Genomic DNA, 23647 nt, shown 5'->3' with positions numbered 1-23647 from the left:
ACGCACTCTCTCCTGCTTCCTGGCCCTGACATTCCCCTACACTGGGGCATAGAACCTTCACAGGGCCAAGGGCCTCTCCTTCCATTGATGACCAACTTGGCCATCCTCTGCTACATATGCTGCTGGAGCCATTAATCCCACCATATGTACTCTTTGGTTGGTGGTTTAGTCCCTGGGAGCTTTGAGGGTACTAGTTAGTTCATACATTTTGTCCTAAGGGGCTGCAAGCCCTTCAGCTCCTTGGGTCCTTTCTCTAGCTCCTTCCTTAGGGACCCTGTACTCAGTCCAATGGATGGCCATGAGCCGCTACTTCTGTATTAGTTGGGTACTGTCCTTCATTGCTGGTGGGATTGCAAGCTGGTACAACCACTCTGGAAATCAGTTTGGTGGTTCCTATAGAAATTGGACATAGTACTACCAGAGGACCCAGCTATACCACTCCTGGGAATATACTCAGAAGATGCTCCAACATGTAATAAGGACACATGCTCCATTATGATCATAGCAGCCTTATTTATAATAGCCAGAAACTGGAAACAACCCAGATGTCCTTCAACAGAGGAATGGATATAGAAGATGTGGTACATCTAAGCAATGGAGTACTACTCAGCTATTAAAAACAATGAATTTATTAAATTCTTAGGGAAATGGATAGATCTGGAGAATATCATCTTGAGTGAGGTAACCCAATCACAAAACAACACACATGGTATGCACTCTCTGATAAGTGGATATTAGCCCAGAAGATCAGAATACACAAAGTACAATCCACAAACCACAAGAAACTCAAGAAAAAGGAAGACCAAAGTGAGGATACCTTCTTAAAAGGGGGAACAAAATACCCATGGAAGGAGTTGCAGAGACAAACTATGGTGCAGAGACTGAAGGAAGGACAATCCAGAGAACGTGCCACCTGGGAATCCTTCTCATATTCAATCATCAAATCCAGACACTATTGTGGATGCCGGCAAGTGCTGGCTGACAGGAGACTGATATAACTTCCATTTTTAAAAATATAGTTATCCATTTACACAGAGAATTTTTCATTTTTCTTTTATGTACATTGATATTTTGCCTACATGTATACCTGTATGAGAGTGTTGGATTCCCCCTAGAACTGGAGTTACAGATAATTGTGAGATGCCATATGGGTGCTGGGAATTGAACCTAGGACCTTTTGAAGACCATCCAGTGCTTTTAACTAACTGAGCCATGACTCCAGCCTATACACTGAGCATTCTTTATCAGCATGATCATGTAAGAATGTCTCCACTTTGATGGACTTGGTGTATAGAACAAGGAAAACAAATAGGCTTTTAAATGGCAACATCATCTAACATCCATCACTAAAATGATGCCTACTGAAAACAAGGCATTTAGCATTCATTTCCAAGTTTAGGGTTTTTAATCAAAAGACCCTTTGTAAAGACTCCATGTGTAAGAGAAGAGCTGAGCTGCTGTTCTAAAGCAAAGTTGAAGCTAACATGTTTGCTGTGAGTATATTTACCAAAGATACCAGGAAACCTTTTTTCTGGAATTTAGATCAGTTTGGGGATTTAAGAAATGTGGAAAGCCGCTTGAGCCATGCCCTGAGACGGCGCTGGCTTCCGCCATCCCAAGAGCGAGTGGTCTCGTAAACAAAGCCCTTATTTGGCTAAGCTTGCTGCCCTTGGTTGCATTTGGTGACCTGTCTGCTTTTGCCACATGGCCCATTGGGATTGGCTAAGCTTGGGAGTAGTTAACGGCCGAGGGCGTTGCCCTTGGTGCTGAAGACTGTTAAAGGTTCCTGAATAAACTGCTAAAAGAAGAGCTCGTGGGTCACATCTTTCTTGCTGGTTGAGGCAGACGCGATAAGTGGAGGCCCAAATGGGGAACTCACTCCTCCTTTACTCGAGGAGACTCAGAACTTTTTGCAGCCAGGGCAGCCGGTTGGTAAGTTCCCAGATAAGTTGGGGCAATAAGGACCTCGGAAGTAGAGGCAATAAGGACCTCGGAAGTAGAGGCAATAAGGACCTTGGAAGGAGAGGCAATAAGGACCTCGGGAGATGGAGCAATAAGGACCTTGGAAGTAGAGGCTATAAGAACTCCAAGAAGGAGTGATAAAGTTTTGTGGAGTAGTGAACCAAAAGTAAAACAAAAGTGAAGATGGGTACCTCGCAATCGCACCCAATTTTTCTGGCTCTTCAAGAGCTATTATTGTCAAAAAATTTAGTAATTAAGAAGAGCACACTGGAGAGGTTCCTTAGTGAGTGTGACACTGCTGCCCCTTGGTTTGCGGTGTCTGGGAACCTCACCCTTTCATGCTGGGATAAGCTAGGGAAGGATCTAGATTTCTCCTGGGACCAGGGTATTTTGAAAGCAGGGGTAAGACCTGTGTGGAAGCTCATTAGGAGGTGTTTGGAGGATCAGCGCTGTTATAAGGCTGTGGAAGAGGGGAAAGCCGCATTAGAGCAGCTGAAGGAAGAGCGATCTGTGAAATCAGAGAAGGGAGCTTCAGATATCGAGTGATCTGATACAGATGAGGAATTACAGGTTTTGATTGAGACGATTGAGAGAAGCTCTATTAAAGAGAAGCGCAGGAAGAAGGGCCCAGAGAATGACATGGGCCCCCCAGGCTGCATGCCATCAGTGCCTCCCCCCTATAATCCAATCAACAGTGGAGGTTCAGGCCACTCCTTTTGCCCAGAGGTTTGGCGAGCGGTGAGGTCGGAGCTCCAGCTCGCCTGCCCAGTTTTTCAAGATGCTCAAGGAAACAGATATGAGGAACCGCTCGATTTTAAAGTAATTAAATCCTTGGCTGAATCTGTTCATACTTATGACATTACTGCCTCTTTTACTTTACCTCAGGTGGAGGCTCTTAATAAACATTGCATGACGCCAAGTGACTGGAGCGTTCTGGCTCGCACTTGCCTGAGCCCAGGGCAGTATTTGGATTGGAAGGCATTTTTGATTTTGTATGCTAGTGAGCAAGCTGCTGCAAATCACGCTGAAGGAAATCCTGCCTGGGATCGAGATATGCTACTAGGACAGGGTAGATTTGCTAATCAATAGACAGGTTATCCAGTGCAGGTGTTTGAGCAAGTTAACCAGATTGCCATAAAAGCTTGGAAGTCTTTACCAAATAAAGGGGAGGTGAGTGGTAATCTTACTAAAATTTTACAGGGACCCATGGAGCCCTTTTCAGACTTTGTAGCTAGATTGGTAGAGGCTGCAGGCAGAATCTTTGGTGATCCTGATGCTGCTATGTTGTTAATCAAGCAGCTGGTCTATGAGCAGTGTACAAAAGAATGCAGAGCTGCCATCACTCCTTACAAGAATAAGGGGCTGGTGGCCTGGATGAAAGTGTGTAGAGAGTTAGGGGGTCCTTTGACTAATGCTGGTCTTGTAGCTGCAGTCATTCAGCTTGCTCAGAACAAAAGAAGAAGTTCCAGGGCATGTTTCAAATGTGGAAAGTTGGGCCATCCTTCAGTGTGGGTTTGAAGGATTAATAGATAATCATTATCCCAAGCATCCTTTATTATCCTTCTTTAGAGAGCATCCTGTGATCTTTCCAAAGATTACATCAGCTGCCCCTATATCTGGGGCCCCAAATGTGTTTACTGATGGTTCTAAAACAGGCTGTGGGGCCTATTTGGTAGAGAAACAAGAGCCAGTGTTATGTCAATTCCCACCGGGCTCTCCTCAAGTAGTTGAACTAAAAAATAGTAAGTGAAGTTTTTAAAAATTGCCAATTTGCTTTTAATTTGATATCTGATTCGGCTTATGTTGTTAACGCTGTTAAAATTCTTGAAATCGCTGGCCCCATTAAAATTAATATTACTGTTTGTGCATTATTGAAGGATTTGCAAAGTTTAATTTGGCAACGAAGAGAGTTATTTTATATTCAGCATATATGTGTACATACAGGATTACCCAGACCATTAAGTAAAGGAAATGATGTTGTAGATGGACTAGAATGGAATATATATTTATGAATTCTTCATTGGAACAGGCTAGACAATTTCATCAGACTTTTCATGTGAATGCTAAGACTTTGCAGATGAAGTTCCACCTGTCACAAGCTGATGCCTGACAGGTGGTCTTAGATTGTCCTCAATGTATAATCCATCATTATCCCCCTGGCATGGGTGTCAATCCACGGGGCTTGTCCCCCCTTAAGATCTGGCAGATGGATGTGACACATGTTTCTGAATTTGGAACTTTAAAATATGTTCACGTATCTGTAGATACGTGTTCTGGGATCATTCATGCCACCCCTTTGAGTGGAGAAAAGGCATGCAAAGTCATCTAGCATTGCCTAGAGGCATGGGCTGCTTGGGGCAAACCCCAGCAGCTAAAAATAGATAATGTCCCTGCCTATACAGCTCAGACTTTTATGTCCTTTTGTAAACAGATGGAAGTTCATGTCTCCCATGGCTTGCCATATAATCCTCATGGGCAAGGAATTATGGAACGTCTTCATCGCACCTTGAAGGAGCTTTTACAAAAACAAAAAGGGGGAATTGGCCAAGGCTGTACCCCAAAAGAAAGAATAGCCTTTGCCCTTTTCACCTTAAAGTTTTTAAATTTGGATGTGGATGGCCTTTCTGCTGCGGATCATTATTAGTGCAGCAGAGGTTCCTTGAAGGGATTTGTGAAGTGGAAAGATGTGATCACGGGCATATGGCATTGTCTTGATCCAGTGTTGGCGTGGGCGAGAGGATATGTTTGTGTTTTTTCCCAGGATCGTTTGGAGCCTCTGTGGGTTCCCAAACGACTGACGCGTAAGTGTGCCACACAAAATGAAAAGATTGTGCCTGAAGGTTCTGTGCATCCTCCTGTTCCTGTTCCTGATGGAGAGCCAAACGGAACTGAGGAAATTGGTCGGCGAATTTTGAGGATCTGATGGATCAATTGAGATTGTTCATGGCTACAATCAATTTCACACGGGTGGATGTTGGGTTAGCCTCTGGCTTGTCATCTTGGAAAGAATGGGCGGGCATGGGGGCTTTGGTTGGTCTCCTATTGCTGGTCTGCCTTGTGGGCCTGTGGTGTATTTGCAGGATCAAGTTCACTCAAAGGCGGGATGCAGCCATGATTGTGTAGGCATTTATGGCCATTGAGGCAGGACAGTCCCCCCAGGCATGGCTGGCAGTCATGCAAAAATGATCGTCAAGTTCAGGCTGCAAGGTGAAGCACTGTACTCCGGGTCAGCTTCTAGTGGCCCCCCGAGAAGAGCACGTCTGATTGCATGCAGGTTGATACCCCAGGCCCTGCCTCTGAGAAAAAGGTATTGGATGGGTCTGGTACTCTTTGGGTGGATGACACCTAAGTGAGGATCAGTACAATGTCCCTGTTTCCAGCATCAGAGATCAGACCTCTACTCTTGCCTGTTTTGTTTAAAAACTAAAAGGGGGAACTGTGGAAAACCGCTTGAGCCACGCCCTGAGATGGCGCTGGCTTCCGCCATCCCGAGAGCTAGTGGTCTCGTAAACAAAGACCTTATTTGGCTAAGCTTGCTGCCCTTGGTTGCTTCCGCATTTGGTGACCTATCTGCTTTTGCCACGTGGCCCATTGGGATTGGCTAAGCTTGGGAGTACTTAACGGCCAAGGGCGTTGCCCTTGGTGCTGAAGTTTAATGGCCGAGGGTGTTGCCTTTGGTGCTGAAGACTGTTAAAGGTTCCTGGATAAACTGCTAAAAGAAGAGCTAGTGGGTCGCATCTTTCTTGCTGGTCAAGGCAGACACGATAAAGAAACATGCTTGGAAACATAAACCAAAAGATATTTGTGTTAATTTAAATTCAAGCAATCCTTTTGCTCTCTGAATTAATAAATTTATCATGAAAAGTCATACAAACCCACAGCTCACCTTTAGTCACTTTTTCCATTACTAAGATTGAACAAGAGACTTGGGACAGGCTTAACAAACGTGCCCAGAATGGATTGTGATGCCCCAGTAAAAAATGTGAGAATCAGTTCTTCATCAGAATATAGTGAATTTATTAATACAACAATTCAGTCCCAAGGAAGAGGCAGGGTCAAAATATCCTGAAATAGTAAAACTATTTTACAGTTTGACATATGTCAGTTGAAAAGAAGCTATCAATGCTTGCAAATGTAGTATAAAAATTCTGCTAGGTTATATTATATTCAACTCTTTTTCTACACATCAAAGATTTTGTCAAGCCAAGGGACAGGTTACCAAGTTGATGAAAATTTGTAATTTATGATACTCAAGGAATCACTGGATTGGTGATCTAATCTTGAGTTGGAAAGGATAAAACTCTCACTACTATTTTTGAAAAGATTCATTGAACTACTTTTTATACTTTTAGCTTCATAAGCTAAATCTACAGCTATATGGAAAAATAGAGGAAAAACCGCTTAATAAACTATCAAGTAGTTCCATTAATAATTTGAGCTTCCTTAAGTTAAAGTAAACTAGTTCATAAAGTAGGAAGTTACTATTCGTGTAACATCCAAATAAATAGTAGGTGATGGAATCCATGGAGTTTCTTCACTATATGAAAGCAAAAATTAGAAAAAGAAAACGGCATATAACAAAAGTGAGCTATGCCTCTGGGGAAGTTGATTCATTCTTCACTCTTAGATATTCTAAGGTACTAATTGGATGAGAAAGAGTTATATCTCAAGATATCATTAGTTGTGAGACAAGGTTGTCGCCACCTTTACTGAAGTATCCTGATATTTTCCTGATATAGCCTGAGACATTGGTTACAAGGCAAATAAAAGGTGGTGACAAAACATAATATTGGAGGCTGAGAAAAATATGGCCTATGTTTTATATTTATGTTATATTTCATTGGAATAACATCCATGATTGCATGGAAGTCAACTCTTAAACTTGGGTTAATCTGGGACTTAAGTAAAGAAATTTCAAAGCAAGGATTTTGCTAAAATATGTATCTTCACTGTTGGTTTGTTAACTTTCTTTAATAATGTACTATAACAGTAAATTGAAATAAAATTTGATTTTTAAAAAGTGACACATATAAATGAATATTTATTTCAAGCCATTCTAGTAGGATTGAAGGATATAAACTATGAGCTGAATATGGCAGTGTCTCCCTGTAATCATACCATTTAGGAGGCTGAGGAAGAAGATCTGAAGTGAAAAGCTTAGTCTACAGAGAGATTCTGTCTCAGTGTATCAGGGACTGGATGCTGCATCCTTATAGACACACAAGTCTCAGGGTTCAGTCCTTAGAGCTTCATACAATGTGGGATATATTAAAAAATTCTTTAGTAATAAAGATTAGACTTGATCTCAATGTCAAGACCAAATTTTAGACATGATTAAGAACACCCACTTACTGCATATTGCTTTAAAATTACCCATGTGACATCATTTTGTTGTGGGGCTACCAATTCTCTTTATTCAGGACAAAGAGGATCTGTATATGGTCCACTTTGAACCCTGTATGTACAAAGGCTTCAAAAACTTTCTTAGTGGGAGAATCATGGCTTAGAAAGAATTTTGCAAATAGCTATTGGCACATGGAGCTATTTGGGTACCAACAAAAGTTTCGTAGACTGTACTATCAAAGTACCATCAACCAGGAGAAAGAAAGATCTGGGCAACTTAAGTTGAGTACCAAAATTTTGCCACAATGATATTTTGATGGTAAGTCTGTTTGGTTTGTTAAGGAGAAAATACATTCTAATGTTCTCTTCAGCTATCCCGGGAGAATGGTTAAAAACAAAAAAAGAAGGACACTGTTAAAGCTGAAGCTAAGCTGGGAACTTATTACTGAGCTCAGAGCACTCAGAGGCCAGAACTAAGTTATCAAGTAACATAGTGTTCCCTTACAGTAGGAAACCCCACTTGCTCTATTTAGTAGAAAGTAAGTATAGGGCTATAAAGCATTCATTTTCATCTAATAATTATCTTTAAAGGTCTATCAAAAAGCATTTATTTAAACAGATCTTAATTATATATAAGCTTCACTTTTATCAAGAGATAAAAGTATTTTAATATAAGAATGGTACTTATTCAAGATACAACATTAAATATGCTGATTTATTTGTTTATAGGTAGTTTGTTTTCAGAAAATTAAGCAAATTTAATACTGCAGAACCTGAAAATACAATATCTCACTAAAGTAAGATTTAATTGGCCCAAGTAAGCAGAAACACCATTACTTTCAAAGAAAATGTTAGTTGGGTTTTCTTCTTTTATTCTCACCTGGGGAATTAATCTACTTACATTTAAATTTTAAGCAATTAGCTAAATCTAACAGTCTGCCACTTGCTTGTATATGTTAATGAAGTGTTCTATTACAAGGGCACATCAATGGGTGAGGCTCCAGACCAACAGCATAAAGTATTTCACCCAAGTAGCCACATGAAGAGTATTTCACTCCATATAAAGATCTTCTGTCATTTCCATTCCATATCATCAAAACTTTCAATGCAAACTTTTGCTCTACTGTTTTTCAGTTTCATTATTTGTCCCTTCCTAAAGCAATTTGCCTGTGTAGTACTAGAGGTAGTTCATCATTCATATGGCTGCCTTTGTGTGGAACGTGAAGAATCTTAAAACTGAGGTTTGAGTGTGTTTTTAAGTTGTAAAATTATTTTTGCAGTATCTGTGCCTTCATTTTGCTTATTTCTTAAAATTTCTGTCCTGATTTTATATTTAATATTTGCCATTTCTCTGATGTTATCCTTACTTTTAGCACCTGGTTACCTTGAATGTACTAATCATGGATTCTTAGAATTCTTAGCTATAATGTATAAAAGAATTATCATTATATCTTCTGGCTCCTCAGCATGATTCAAGAGTGGAGAAAAATGGTCAATTGGGTCTTTCTTCACCTTTTAGAATCAGCACTGAGCCTGAGCAGCTCTGTCTGAGTGCATTATGGGACTCTTGGATTGTTTTTCTTCATTTTTTTTTGGCATATAATCTTTTTGTATAGCATGCCTGGCCATGTTTTTGTTGTTATATACTGTACATTGTGTGCAAAGAAAAACCTGGGCAGATCATTTGACACTCTGGATTCTGTTTTCCTGGGTTTGTGTTTGATTTTAATTCTGGTAGTTCAGTCAGAAGCTCACTTTTGCTTGGTTGAGCATTTTGCTGACTCCAATCCAGGTTTAGGTTGTTCAGAATCCTCTTCTATTTGCTTCTGACTTTTCCTTCCTGTGTAAAATGATAATGAACAGCACCTTAGTTTTGGTCTCAGGCCCATAGGTCTGGCACACTTTGGTAACCTCTCAGCTGCTGCATGCATAGTAGTAGTAGGAGCTTTAAAAAACTTAGTCAATAGGAAAAGCATCTCCAAATATGGCTTCTCACTCACAGACTGATCCTAAAAACACAAGGAAATTTCTATTTGTCTATTTTTTTCTAGTTTCAAGTCTGGCCAAGGAACCAGACTATTACTATTATGTTCATTATAGCTAAGGCATGAACAGTGTGGAGTGGAGGCTGAAGGGAAATTAGGTCTTGCTATTGATAGAATTCTAAAGATGTTAAAGTACAGTCACATTGGGAAAACCACAACCATCCATCACTATTTAGCTAAGACAATTTCCATCCATGCCTATGGCTCTGGAATAATAATTAACAAGTACCTTTATTCACTCTCAAAAACATCTCAATTTAAAACATAAACTCTAAGTTCATCCTGATCATAAATACTAGTTAAACTGGACAGGGAAATGTTTGATAGCATACCAGTAGGGGATATAGGGGCTGCTTTCAAGGACAACAAAAAAAACCTACTGAAAAACACAAAGGAAGGAAGGAATGAAGAAGCATGCAGCTCTGTAACTAGCTTGGCAGTAAGAAATTTCTTGACAAGAATGCAGAGAAAGTGTTTAGAAGACAGAAACTACAGAATGAGAGGCTTTGTAGCAGGTTTTATAATTGTAGGAGGACCAAAAGCCATTTGGCAGAGCCAGAGAAGAATTAGGAAGTCATTGTAGGAATCCAAAGGTAAGATACCAGTGGCATGGAAGAAGACACAGGGAATACAGAGGAAACAGGTTCCAGAGAGTAAAGTGAGCTCTAATCACAGTTAGTGACTGGTGATGTGGACAGAAGCAAATATGACAGCACACAATTTAGCCCAACATTTAGCCAATGTTTCTAAGAAGCTTTACTGAAGAGAAAAGTGTGTGTGTGTGTGTGTGTGTGTGTGTGTGTGTGTGTGAAGTCAAGTGCCTTCCAGGAGCTCACTGACTAGGCCAGATTAGCTGATCAGAGAGCATAAGAATCCTCTGTCCCTGTTATTGTCCAAGTGCCAGTAACACTGGTGCCCTGTGCTCTGCCCAGGCTTAGAAGTGGATGCTAGAGATCTAGAGTCAAGGCCCTAGATTTGCACAGCAAGCACCTTTCCAACTAATCCATCTCCTCAGACCTCAGAAAGAGATATTATGCTCTGCTGTGAAGAATCCATCCTCGCATCATTACATCAATCAAAAAAAAAAAAAAAAAGACTAAGGGAGTTTTGAGGAAAGAAGACAGACCTAATAATTTTATTCTACATTTGAAACAGTAGCACATGGGCATGTATAATCGGAAGCTTTGTTACAAGAGGAAAGAACATGTTCAGCACAGGGACATAGTTCTTTCCATGAAAACAGCCTCATAGATAACAAAACAGAGACTGGATGGATTAAACATGGGACATTTATTTCTCCTGGTCTTGAATTCTGGAAGGCTAAGATGAGGGAATAGTTGCCCAACAAGGCTCCTGGCATACATAGACTGCCTTCTGGTGTGTTCACCACTGATGGAAAAGGAACTCTTAACCTCTCCCTTCTCTTTATCTCCCTTTTCCATCTCTATCTCCCCAGCCCACATTCTCTGCCCCTCCCATTTCTCCCCCTCCTCCCCTTTACCTCTGGCCGTTGTTTCCTATTGTTTGTAATTTAGGCCATGATCCCTCCTTTATGAAGTCATGTCACCCTTATTGCCTCCTAACAGTCTTGCCCAGTTGCAGTCACAGTGACATGCTTCAGCATGCACCTTTGTGGTTGGGGACACAATTCAGCCCACAGCAGACACTTGTCACCATCTTGCTTTAGATCTTTTAGTTGTTGTCCAGATGCTGGATAGAGCTGATAATCCAGAGATCCAGAAGGCAGAAATTGAACAAATTCTTTTGAAAAGGCAAGAGGAAAACACAGATGGTTTTGCTTTAGTATAAGAAAGTAGAAAAAGTGAGGTTGTGGTGGGGGAACATAGCCAGAAAGAACATTAAAAACTTCATCAGGAAATCCCGTCATCTTCTGCTGTCTACTTTCCCCAGCAGAGTACTTGACAACTGTGTGATATTTAGGTGCCTGTCCTCTGTGTATTCTTCTAATCAGGGACATCTGAATTAGCTGCCTCACACTTGCAGAGTATACAGGAGATGCTGGACTCTGGATACCACACTATTTTGCCTAGATATTTCATCCCGTGCAAGGAGCTGCTCATATCTTAAACAGTTCTACTTTTGTATATTATAAACCTGACACATTTCACACATTTTAGCTGAACAGGTCCATGAATTTTAGTATGTACACAGGACTTTGTTATCATCATTAACCTAGTTTTTGGACATAGACCTAATTTTTGAACATTGCAATCAGTCTTTTAATAATGCTGCTTACAACTGCTCTCCAAGGACCCACTCAGGTTCAGCCGTTCACTGTATTCTTTACCTTTCTCATTACTGAGACCAAACACGTGACGTGAACACCTTCAGTGAGGAGGGGTTTAAATGGAATCACAGGTGGTGAATGCAGCTCATCGTTATGGAGAAGACACCATGACAAAAGCACAAGGCTGCTTACTCATTCTAGCAGGACCAGAAAGCAGCAAATGGGGGCTGCTGGCACTCAACTAAGTCTCCAGGCCATTGGATACTGGCACTCACATTCAGGGTTGGTCTTTTCTCTGCTAAAACTCTTCAGAAAATATCTCATAGACACACCCAAAGGTATACCTTACTATGACCTTTGTGTTTCTAACCTACTCAAGCAGACCATGAAGGAAGATGATCTCAACAATAAATCCACTGTTTCTAAATCTAATTGTTTCAAAATGATGCTGGGAATCTAGAATGCTTATAAAAAAGAAAAATCAAGACAGATCTTTATTGTGAACCTCGACAGAAAAAAGCCAATGAGTTGAGGTGAGGTTTTGTATGTGTTTTCTACTAAGACTTAGATACGACAAGGAGGTGAGCATCCTACATAACCCCCAATTATAAAGCCAATCCAGCAGTTCTGTTAATAGAGACTGATGAGATGTCGACTGGTTAGGCCCCTCTCCGGGTTGGTAAAATTAAAATCAGCCCATAGCAAAAGAAAGAGGGAGAGCTGCATAGGAACTCTTCCTCTGAAGGAAGTAGAAATGAGAAAAGAAAGGCTTAAAATCCTAGTAGATTGCCCACTACTTCATTGCCCTCCTACTTCAGGGAGGATTAAAAGCCCACCACCATCACCTTACACACACACACACGCACACACACACACACACACACACACACATACACCATGTTGCTCAAGGCTTCAAGTTATATCACAGGTTACCAAATCTGCCTCAACTGCTTGAAAACTAATAGTCATATTGTTGGCATTTCGAGGAAAACATCTATTTACCAACACTCAACCCTTTTCATCAGTCTTTATATTCTTTCCCTCAATTGTTCTGAAATGTTCCCTAAAACATGGATTAGGTGATGTATGCTTTTGATTCATTTTTAAAAAATTGATGTGTCTAAGTGTATGTGAACTGTAGAGGAATTTTAACCCAACAACATGGCTCTTCTGGCAAGGAATCACATCTAGACACCTAAGTCTATATGATCTGGCTAAAATATAGACAGGCCCGTAGTACACAACTTTAATCCCTCTGGCTAAAATACTGACACACATTTTTAATTCCAAAGAATTCTATCTGTTCAATTGGCAGACAAAGTGATAAATCAGAGAAAGAGTTGACAGAACGAGTCAGAGATAGAATATGATTAGTTCTCATGAGTATACTGAGGAAAGGGAGACTACTAAAGAGCAATTCAGGGTGACAGCTGGAGTTGTGTTCAGTTTAGTTAGATACAGTTCAGTTGAGTGAGTAGAGTTCAGTTGAGTTGGGTGTATTTCAGTTGAATGAGTTCATTTGAGTTGGGTGCAGTTCAGTTGAATGACTTGAGTCTGTGTAGTTCTGTTCAGTTCCATTCACTTCATGCAGTCAGTGCAGTTAGTGCAGTTCAGTTTATGGAATTCAGAGACAGTTTTTCCAAACAGAACAATTCAGTCAGAGATGATGAGAAGTCAATTTGAATCAGTCAACTTGAAGAGGAGCCAGAACAGATGAGTTGAAGTGACCAGCCAGAATTCAGAAAGAGCTTAGAAAGAGTAAATTTATTCAGCAGTAAGTCTCAGAAGCTGAAACGTTCTAGGCCTAGCTTAAGCACATAGAGGCTTAAAACTGAAGCCCTTAAGGTATAGGTTTTCAGAAGATTAGATTTTACAGATGCTGGCAGCTTCCAGACTTATACCTAAGGACACTTAGATAGAAATGCTTTGGGCTTGGTCCAATCCATGCATTCATAAAGCATGGGCACAGCTCTCATCTGATCCCTCCATCTGAGGAAATAAAAATGACATTTATAGTCAACATAAACATGGTTGCCTATAGAAGCCAGAAGCAGGCATCAGATCCCTAAGAACTAGAGTTAGAGGTGGTTGTTTTCTGCCTTTCAAGGGTGTTGAAATCCAATACAATAACAGCAATCACTCTTAACTGATGAGCCATTGTTCCTGCCCATTCTTTTATTCTTGTATGACCATTAGGTCATCTGACCACAGCCTTAGTCACCCATTGTCTCCAGTTTAACTTGTATGAATCTCTGCCAGTGACAAGACACCACTGAAGAGTTGTATCTGTAACTTAACTTGATAATTGCATCAGTCTATGGATGCAATAGATTCTGAGAAGGCTGATAGGAATGTTGAGGTCTGCCTGCCCTGCTCACAGCATAGCTGTAGATATTTTGTACCATGTCTACCAGCTATTTTACATTATTGCTGTAATATGCCTGCCAGTCGTTGACATTGAAAAATAGTAGGGTCACACTAACCACATACTCTGTTCTTCTCTGTATGTTATGAGGTTGGTTAATCTTAAGATATTCCACAACTACAAGTTTCACATAGAACCCATAAAATTAAAGGTCAATATGAACTGTTATGTCTAAAATGACTTGAGTCAGGGCCAACCACTGAGTAGTACTTCAAGCACCTGAATATTAGCTTATTGAAGTTATTGCAGTGTTAGCCTTTATGAGCTGGCCCCAAGAAATGTCCAGCATTCAGCTTTCAGCTTTCAAGCCTGAGCTCGTTCCCTAGTGGTTGAATCTTGCAGTACGCAATCAATAAACCATCCTTATCTGACTGAGATCAATGTCGTGTAGTTTGTAGGGAGACTCCTGAACCCCAACAAGGCACATGATATCAGTTTATCCAGGCACTAGGAAAAGTGCACCTCCTTTTTGCAACCTAAAACCTGCCCAGTCAGATTTTTTGCCTCCTGCTATAGAATAGGGCTTGAATCTATTCACACATTAGTTGGCTATATACGTAAGGACCGTGAAACTATTGGACTAGTGGTTGCATCTCACCTAGGCAATATTTGTGCTAACATGCATGTGAATAGGTCCATTGGTGATATTCCATCCCAATATCCTGCATATTCCATATTGGCATCATTAAAGCACAATGGGAGTTCTATTTCATGCTCAGACTTATGTCTCTTCAGCAATAGGTATTTACTATTTTTTGTCATGCACCTAGGGTGATACAAGTACATATTGGTATATCTTTTAATAATGTGTATCTAGACTTTGTTTCTCTCATATGGAATAGTATAGCTGTTAAGTTTTATGATATATATACTTCTTGGTGAATTTTTACAATCAAACTATTTGTAATATTTCTGTTCTTAGGAACAGTTTTTAAGAAGGTGCATTTAAGATGCCTGTCAGAGGAAGACCAACAGAGTCTATTAATCTGGACACTTGGGGGCTCCCAGAAACTGACCTACCAACCAAAGAATGAACATGGCCTGGACCTTGAGCCCCCTGCACATATGTAGCAGGTGTCAGTCTTCATACAGGTCTCCCAATAACTGGAGTGGGGGCTGCCCCTGAATTTGTTGCCTTTTTGTGGATTCTGTTCCCCTAACAGTCCCACTTTACCTGGCTTCAGTGGAAGAGGATACACCTAGTCCTGCATTCACTTGCTGTGCTGGGAGGGATCTTCAGGGAAGATACCCAGGAGCGGACTTCACTTCCTCAGAGGAGAAGAGGAGAGGGGAATGGAGGGAAGATCTGTGTGACAGGGTACTTGAAGGAGTAGGGGTGCTGATATTGGGCTGTAAAATAAATATATTAGTAAATTTAGAAATAATAAAAAATAAAATGCTTGTTAATTTCAAGGCTTAGCTTAACAATTTGATGATATATGTTAATTTGTTATGTGGGGAGAAAATTCATATAACCATAAATTTGGTAGCAGAGTACTCACTTTATTTGCTCTTCTCTATTGCTGATTTTTGCACTTATGTTTTAGGTTTTGGTTTCCCCTTCATTTCAACATTTGTGTAATGTTAACACCATGGACTCACCTTACCTCACTTATCAGTACAACGCAATATGACATAAATGGTCTCTATGTTGAAGGCCTGGACAGTAGCTTGGGTAATGACATCATTGCACTGTGGATTAATAACCCACAGGGCTGAGACTTTTGTTTGTTTATGGAAATTGTCTCATTTAATGGGGATTTAAAAATCCTTTTGAGGATCCCTATTGCATTTTATGTAAAGATAGGAACTATTAATCTGTGTTCTGTTGGTAAATCCTAGATGGAGTAGTCTCTTCTTTTGTGTTAAGCTTCTATTTATTTTATTGTGTTCATGTTCACGTGTGTGTACACACAGCTGGGGGGGGCACACATCACAGGATACACACAGAAATTAAAAGACAATTCTGGGGAGTCAGTTCTCTCATTTTGCTATGTGAGACCCAAGGAGTTGATCCAGGTCATTAGTCTTGATAGCTTGCTGAGCCATGTCTCCAGTTCACCTGACTACTCTTGACACCCTAACAGTGGTCTGAAGGGGAATCTGCATTATCTTACAATTCAAACTAGTTCTCCTATGCGTGTGAAAATGTTGTCTCTGTCTTTTCTCTGGTTACCATTCCCTTGTGTCACATAGCTCTCTTCTTTATATTCTTTTCCTAATTGCAGTTGCAATTCTACTATCATACCTATATACATATATACTATATAACATATATACTATATTTGTTTTTCAAAATGTACATTTACTAAATCTAGATTCTGCACTTAACAGAAACCGATGATATTTGGCTTTAGTAATCTTACCATTTACTTAATCTAGTGAGCTTCAGCTCCATTTATTTTTTAGGAAAGATATAAGTTCTTTAATTTTGTGGTTGAATGAAACTCCATGGTGTATGAATGTATACACACAAACACACAAACACACACATATATCACATTTACTTTATTCATGTGATGGTGGATATCTAGCTCCTTGATTTGTTGTGTTATCCTGTGGTATGCTTATTGTCGTCCAGCTCTGTTTTCAGGTTTTCCTTTTCTTCCCTCTTAGGGTTTCCAGACACTGCTGCACACTGGGCTGGAAGAATGAAGTGGAATCTGGAAAAGGTGAGCTCTGCAGGATCCTGCTCCAGCTTAGGGTTTTCTGGGGATTCTTCAAAGATCTTCATTGAAAAAGTTCTCTGAGAAGATATTAGCTTGCACATATATATTATTTTGAGGGTAGGCTTGATTTGGGATGAACCAGGGATGAACCAGGGAGATTATATATATATATATAATCTTGGAGACTGAAGTTCTTCTTAGGGTGAAGTTTCATTGGCTGAGGTTTCTGAAGTAGCTCATTTGCATGGAGAAGGATTCTAGAAATTTGAACTGTAATTTCTCCAGGGATTACACGACTTCCTTCAGGTAGAGTGTGGGTTGGGCTTCCTAGATCAGGCACTAAATTCAAGAGTCTGGACATAGAGGACTTCACCCTTCAAATAGCAGTATCCAATAACTTGAATTTGGTATTTCAATGACAATCGAACTGACATCCTGTCTCATTTAATTTTAGGTCTTATGGGTCATTTTTCGTTTCCTCTCTTTCCACAAGCTCTTCGTTGTAGAAAGGCAGCTCAACAACTCTGCCTTGAAATTATCACACAGTCTCACTTGCTTTGAGGCAGTTAATGGATTGCAATACCCTCACCCATCATGCCTTTCCACACTGAGAACATGTTTTATTAAGGATTGAAGCTGGGAGATTGGGTGTTCCAATTTGTAACCTTCTTTAGCATGCCTATGTATATGGACAGGTTGATTGTTAATAGATAAAATTACTCAGGGGCTTGAAATCAAAGGAGGAAACGGCATCTCACCTTTCACGTAAACTAGTTCTAATGAATTTGACTTTCTGACCTGGTTTGTATGTAAATGAACAGGAGAAAAATTGGCAGAAACCTAACGGAGAGACTAGCAGTCATGCAGATTTATGACTGTGAACTGAGAAGTTATGGGATTCCTCTGAATCAGTTGGTAAATAAACTTATTTGAGCCACTTTTGTTCTTATGCAATGGGATAGAAAGCAGAGGCTAAAGGGGGCCACAATGAACATACTTGAGCAGTAGGAGAATCTAGCCAGGGAGGTTTTTAGGATAAAAGACACTTTACCCTAAGAGATTCTAATTATTAATAATCTCACACACATATTAGGATATTCCATGAGAGAGGTACCTATCACTAAGAGGAAATTCACATTAAAGATTTGGGGCTCATCTGATTATGGCATAGAAAATTTCCATTTTCTAATCTATCCAATTGTAATTGGGCTACATACATGGAAATCTTCTGGCAAGAATGTTAAAAATGAGCAGTGCTTACAAACTTCCTTCACCTTCTTTCTTCTGGATTTCTATTCATGTGACATTGCCACAATTGGAAGTGTTTAGAAGCATCAGAGAATGAGGGGAAAGTACTAAATGTCCAGATGGAGTCCAAATTAGCCCAGAGGAGCATTGTTAGAACCCAGGTAGAGAGAATATTAGCTGTTCTAAGATGGTGCTGCATAGAGAACTGAGACAAGCATGGCTGAAGACAGTTGGTGGACATGCCATTTTCTAACCCTTTCTGGACTGACAGGTTCATGGAACTTAAGGATAGTAAAGTGCACAGTACTTGCAGGTTTTTTTCATCCTTAGGAGAGTGTGAAAATTGACTCAGGGTTGCTGCTGGTTTTCATAAATTATACCAAGACTTTCATGTTCTTGGTAGAATAATATCTTACACCAAGAGTCTACATGACATACATTGACTCACAATGTTTCTGAGGTGAGTTGTGACATATCTCATTTTCAAGAAACATGTATAACTTATGACAGACATTTATGAGAATATCTCAATGATTTTAATATGCTTGCTATTAATCTTCTCAGACATATTTTAAAGCATTAGTTTTTAATACCCCAAGGAGAGTCCCTTAATTGATAACTATCCACTGGAAAGGTATAAAATTAACCAAAATGTTTATAAGAGTGGGTCCCTACAGCAGTCTAGCATCCTGTTTGTTTCTGTACATTTCAGAATAGATAGAATGGAAACTTAGCACTGTCTGTAAACCATTTTACATCTCAGGATCTTGACATGAGCGGCAATTCTTTTTCCATCATAATTCAGGCAGGTGAGAAGTACATGGTAGAAAACAAGGCGATAGGAATTATTTAACCGGTGTAAGAATGGCAGTCCAGATGAGGCAAGGTAATCCTCATCTTCCTCAAATTCAAGATGAAGCTAATCACAAAAAAACAAAACAAAACAAAAAAACCCTCTTATTAAATGTGCTAATAGTTAGTATTCTCCTGTATTACTTTAAATGTTGAATAAATATTTGGGAGACACTTAGGAAAGGAAATATTGAGCCAAACATGCATTTTCATGATTCTGGAGCTGGCACATATAGATTTGTTAGTTATCTATGAACTAGACAGAAGACCCCCAGAAGATCTCTGATATGGAGCTCATCCGAGACGGAATATGTTCTCACAAAAATAGACACAACTTGCTACTTGACTGTAGATGTGGTTTTGGCCAAAGGACAGAGAAGTTAGTGTCAGCTCTTCCAGAAAGGACCTTCCTGTGTCTTTGGTGCCGTCTCTGGGGTAACATTTGTGCGTCTTGATTTTGTTAGTTCACTGTTTTACTTTTCTTGTTTTCAGTCAAATCTACCTCCTGTCTACTATAAGGAAACAAAGCTACAGGAATGATGAGGACCCCACTTGGTGGTTTTGGTGTGGACAGACCAGGAATGCTGTGATAAGAATTTCAAAAATCTCAAGAGATCTTCAGTCTGTGCAGGAAGGATATCACCCAAACTACTGTGAGGAGACATTACTGTCTCCTGAGAGCCCTGTTTTGTACAGCTGAGTACAACATCTAAGAGAAAGCTGGAGTGGCCAACAACCCCTTAGGCATGAGGGTATCTATAAGCATGCCTATATTACACTCTCCCAGGAGAGGAGATATTTCAAATGAATTCATCTCTACCAGGGTCACAGATTTCATGAATGAGAAATACAAAATAGTGAAAGGCAGGAACTTACCAGGTTGAGTAATGACTTGACTTCCTTTAGTACTGTTGATAACCTTATGAATTTTGCAGCTATCTCTCTGACTTTAGAAATAAAAGCTCCAACACCAGGAATTGACTCCAGATCAGCAATATCTGCTACTACATGCATCAGAGTGTTGTTCCAGCCAATCAACATACCTATAGTCATGTTCAAAAGGACCTCAGGGTAGGCAAAAACATTGAACATCACACTAAGTAAAGAACTGCAGGTTGAATTGCATGTGATACCTAGTGTATTGTTTGTAGCTTGTGTTATGCAATTTTTTGAGGATCATTGGCTACAGTGCTAGTATAGTGCTTTGTGAGTATCTAGACATGAGATAGCTCTTTATAGGTATTCTCTTCCATTGGTTTCTCTCACATTTACAATTCTTATGTGCACTCTGTACATAGCCGATATATAGAATATGCATAGCGGACATACAAAATCATTAAAGAAAACAAATTATAAACCTAAAATTAAGATTGGTTATGTCAAGGAATAGAATGAAGTATATAATATTTCCTACTTAGAAGTTTATAATATGGCAACCTCACATCAGAAGCCATTGCCTCTTGTAAAAGACATTCAATATTTTACAACATGTACTTGTAAAGACCAAGGGGAAAGCATCAAATGAGAATTGTGATTTTTTGCTCCCTTGGATTGTCTAGGCATTTTTGGGGGTGTGTGGTTTGGTTTGTTTTTGCTTCTTCCTGCAGCTTGGCAGAGCCAGTGGACTGTTTAGGTTGATTTGATGAGAAAATTACACTCACCTGAATCTCTTGGTCTTGCACTGTTTTATATGGTACACGGAGGGAATATTTGTAGCATAGCCGGAGGATTTTGTCTGATAAGACTGGACCTGAAGCATAATTTTCATCCTGGAAATGATCAGAACTTTCAGTGAGTTAGAAATGGAGGCAATGAATCAAAGAGCACCTAAGGAATATGTTTGGTCCATGGTTCCTACTACAAGATGAATGCTACATTAAATATGTAAATTTAGAAATGAGGAAAGTGAAGCTTTAATGTAGTGAGTGAGATCTGTAATCTCACTTTTCCTCCTCCCATGTGAGTCTACTAACTTCTCTGACTTATTGTTGTCTTGTTTTTGCGTGCTTTCTAAAGAGTTGTTATTTGAAAAGAATAAGGAAAGAAAGGAGACTACAAAACATCAGGTGTTTTAATGTTGCTCTTACCTAGAATATTAATGGCATACTGAATACATATCTGTGTTTGGGAATCCTTGGCTTCCTGTTATTTCAGTTATCAATGGATTTTTACACCTTCACTTTAGCAATTTCCTCAAAAATTCAAAACTGCAATTTCCTGATTACAATTGAATCAGTCATTAAGAAATCAAGCATAATATTTTCAGAAATATTATACAATGAAAAACTAAAATACAGATATATACATAATGTTTACATATTATTAATATTTATTGATACTGCATTTTATTAAATACATCACTTAAAATATAGATTATTTAAATTTTATTATGAGCAAAATTGTAAAGATTAATGAATTATGAGATATCTCAGCAAACTGAAATACTGTTACTCAAGACTGCAGAATGAAAGAATTTCTAGTAATTAGACAGGACACCATGAGTGTACTTATTGCACATATGAGGGGCTTGCCTTACAAGCTGACTATTGTTTGAAGTTCTTATCTATTGTTGCCACCTTAACTGACTTGGAGGGGACATATTGGCCATCAATGCACCTTCACCATAAGGCAGGGTTACAGTCATAAAACTGTTCCTTCAGAGAGAATTAGCTCACATCTTAAAATGGCCCCCAATTTTAGGGGTTTCTGAGAAGCTATTATTTTTACAATTACCATGACCACTATTGATTTCTTCCTCCCACATTATTTCTCTCATTTAAGTTCTGATTAATTCAAGCCATCCCGTCCAACCATTCTGCTTTCTTGGGTATCCGCTTTGCACTAAGTGAAACCTGCTGACAGAAAGTGCCCCCCAGCACCCAAAAGAGGAATGCAGAGAGTGTTCTCAGGCATGGAGTTTAGGGCTTTGTGTCACAAGTAGAAACATTTTAATTAAAAAAATAATTAGAAATACCAAAATCTGTTTTAGAGGAAAAAAATCACGTAAAGACTTTCCCCTTTAAATTTACAGATTTATTAAACTGTTCCGTTTTTCTAGTTTTTATCTCAGTGGCAGATAGCTCCTTGTGACTGTGAAGGTATATATTATATAATGTTTACATCAAAGTGCTTCTCCACTGAGCTGCAGTACTGTCCAGATATTGTTTGACAACTCCTTTCTGGAAAAGCCAGAAATTAGTGAGGTACTTACAAACTCATTGAATATTTCTGAAGTGAGGTGATTGATGTTCTTAGATAGGCCACGTGCCCGATTAAGCAAGTGCTCGAGAGTCAGCTGGCATTGACCATTTATTACTTCACACTTGGGCACAGAGGCCACACTCTTCCACAGAAGGAGGTTTGACAATATCAGCAGCAGGAGTGCCCCTGCCATAAAGAAAAAAAGTCACTTTTATGGTCTATCATGTGAAGTTATAAGCAGCAGACTGTCTAGGGAGGCCTTGTCTAGACACAGAGCCCTCACTTGCACAACCTAGTATATTGGAGCTGGTTTGGGAAAACAAACACCATCCACTGTGAAAATTGCCTCAATCCTTTATCCTTCATGCTCTGATAACACAAAGACCTCTGCTCTGATCACATGCACCTTTCAAATTTGTGACAATGATTTATGCTGATTTCATCACCAAGGCACTTTTGCCAGATAGACTTCTAAAACATTGGTTATTTATCATTGGAAGAGGAAAGATCAAGTATGTACCACATTAAAAAGGCTTTTAAAGCATTAGCGATGGTACCCAGAGCACTTTTGGAAATAAATATATGAGGACCAAGCTGGGGAGTGGTAGATAAAATATTTGCCATAAAGTATGAAGACTGGAGTTACAATCTCCTGAATCTAAGCAAAAGCATGGTGGGAACTGAGGCCCTTGGTAAGTCCAGCCTTCTAATAAGGCAGAGACAGGGAATCCCTAGAGAAAGATGGATAGGAAAACCAGCCTTGTAGGTAGATTGGGATTATAGTTGAGATGCCTCAATGAATAAGGTAGATGATCTATTAAAGATGATTCCTGACATAAACCTCAAGCTTCCAAGGATCACATATGCATGAGAAGATGCACATATAAATCAGGTGCATACACATGAATATGAAAATGTGCAAACCCTCCAAAAAACACAAGCAAGAAAACACAAACCTAAACTCAGAACAATGCCAAAAACCTGTGAGACTAAGAAACTAAGTCCCACAGAATCTTTAATAGATGGAGTTTGATGGGAGAGGATTGTTAAAGACTGAGATGTAGGAAGTAGCTAATCTCACATACCCCAAATAATTAAATACATCAGAAAAATTATTTGGTGTAAAAGTTATCAATCAAATATTTTAAAATCAAAATCAAATTCTTGTCAAAAATTCCACAGCACCTCAATTTTTCAAAGAATGTGAGAATTCTGAGATATAATATATACTTGATAAATGCACACACACGTGCACACACACACACACACACACACACACACACCTTGTATTGCTTATGGAAGGGATATATCAGTTTAGATATGTTACTTTTTTCTTTCATATTTCATAAAATAAATTAAGTTGTTTAAATTCTAATTTTATATTTTGTTTAATTTGAATTTATAATATACTTATGTCATTTTGTATGTACATTCTTTTCTAAAACCTTTCCATTTAGCTCTCCTTGCTTCCTCTCAAATTCATGAACTATTTTCTCATTAATTATTGTTACGTACATTTATGTATCAATTGTTTTCTTAAATATATTATCAATAGTATAAAGGCAAAAACTTGACATTAGCATGCATTTCTTTTTACAAAATCATTTAGTTTGAGACAAGTTCCCAAGACAATATAAGACACATGTCTGTTAGT

General features: G+C 39.2%; 1 protein-coding gene across 7 annotated transcripts in view; it reads right to left on the bottom strand.

Annotated features, from left to right (window-relative positions):
- The window catches only part of LOC116081753 (prolactin-5A1-like), a 79759-nt gene that overhangs the window by 14264 nt on the left and 41848 nt on the right, over window positions 1–23647 (bottom strand). For 3 of the 7 annotated variants that reach the window (XM_031358414.1, XM_031358415.1, XM_031358416.1), the window contains exons 3-6: window positions 22004–22179; window positions 20454–20561; window positions 19669–19857; window positions 18614–18859 (exon numbers count right to left, since the gene is read on the bottom strand). In XM_031358414.1, the coding sequence (XP_031214274.1) occupies window positions 18671–18859; window positions 19669–19857; window positions 20454–20561; window positions 22004–22179 (662 nt within the window). In that variant the 3' untranslated portion in view covers window positions 18614–18670. Of the gene's footprint in view, window positions 1–9013; window positions 9146–10871; window positions 11112–13340; window positions 13588–15197; window positions 15374–18613; window positions 18860–19668; window positions 19858–20453; window positions 20562–22003; window positions 22180–23647 lie in introns of those variants that run through there. The other 4 variants (XR_004114994.1, XR_004114995.1, XR_004114993.1 and 1 more) reach the window with 4 other exon arrangements.

Source organism: Mastomys coucha, unplaced genomic scaffold (assembly GCF_008632895.1).
Source record: "Mastomys coucha isolate ucsf_1 unplaced genomic scaffold, UCSF_Mcou_1 pScaffold7, whole genome shotgun sequence".
NCBI classification, from domain to species: domain Eukaryota; kingdom Metazoa; phylum Chordata; class Mammalia; order Rodentia; family Muridae; genus Mastomys; species Mastomys coucha.
This window is presented reverse-complemented; position numbering and strand designations above follow the sequence as displayed.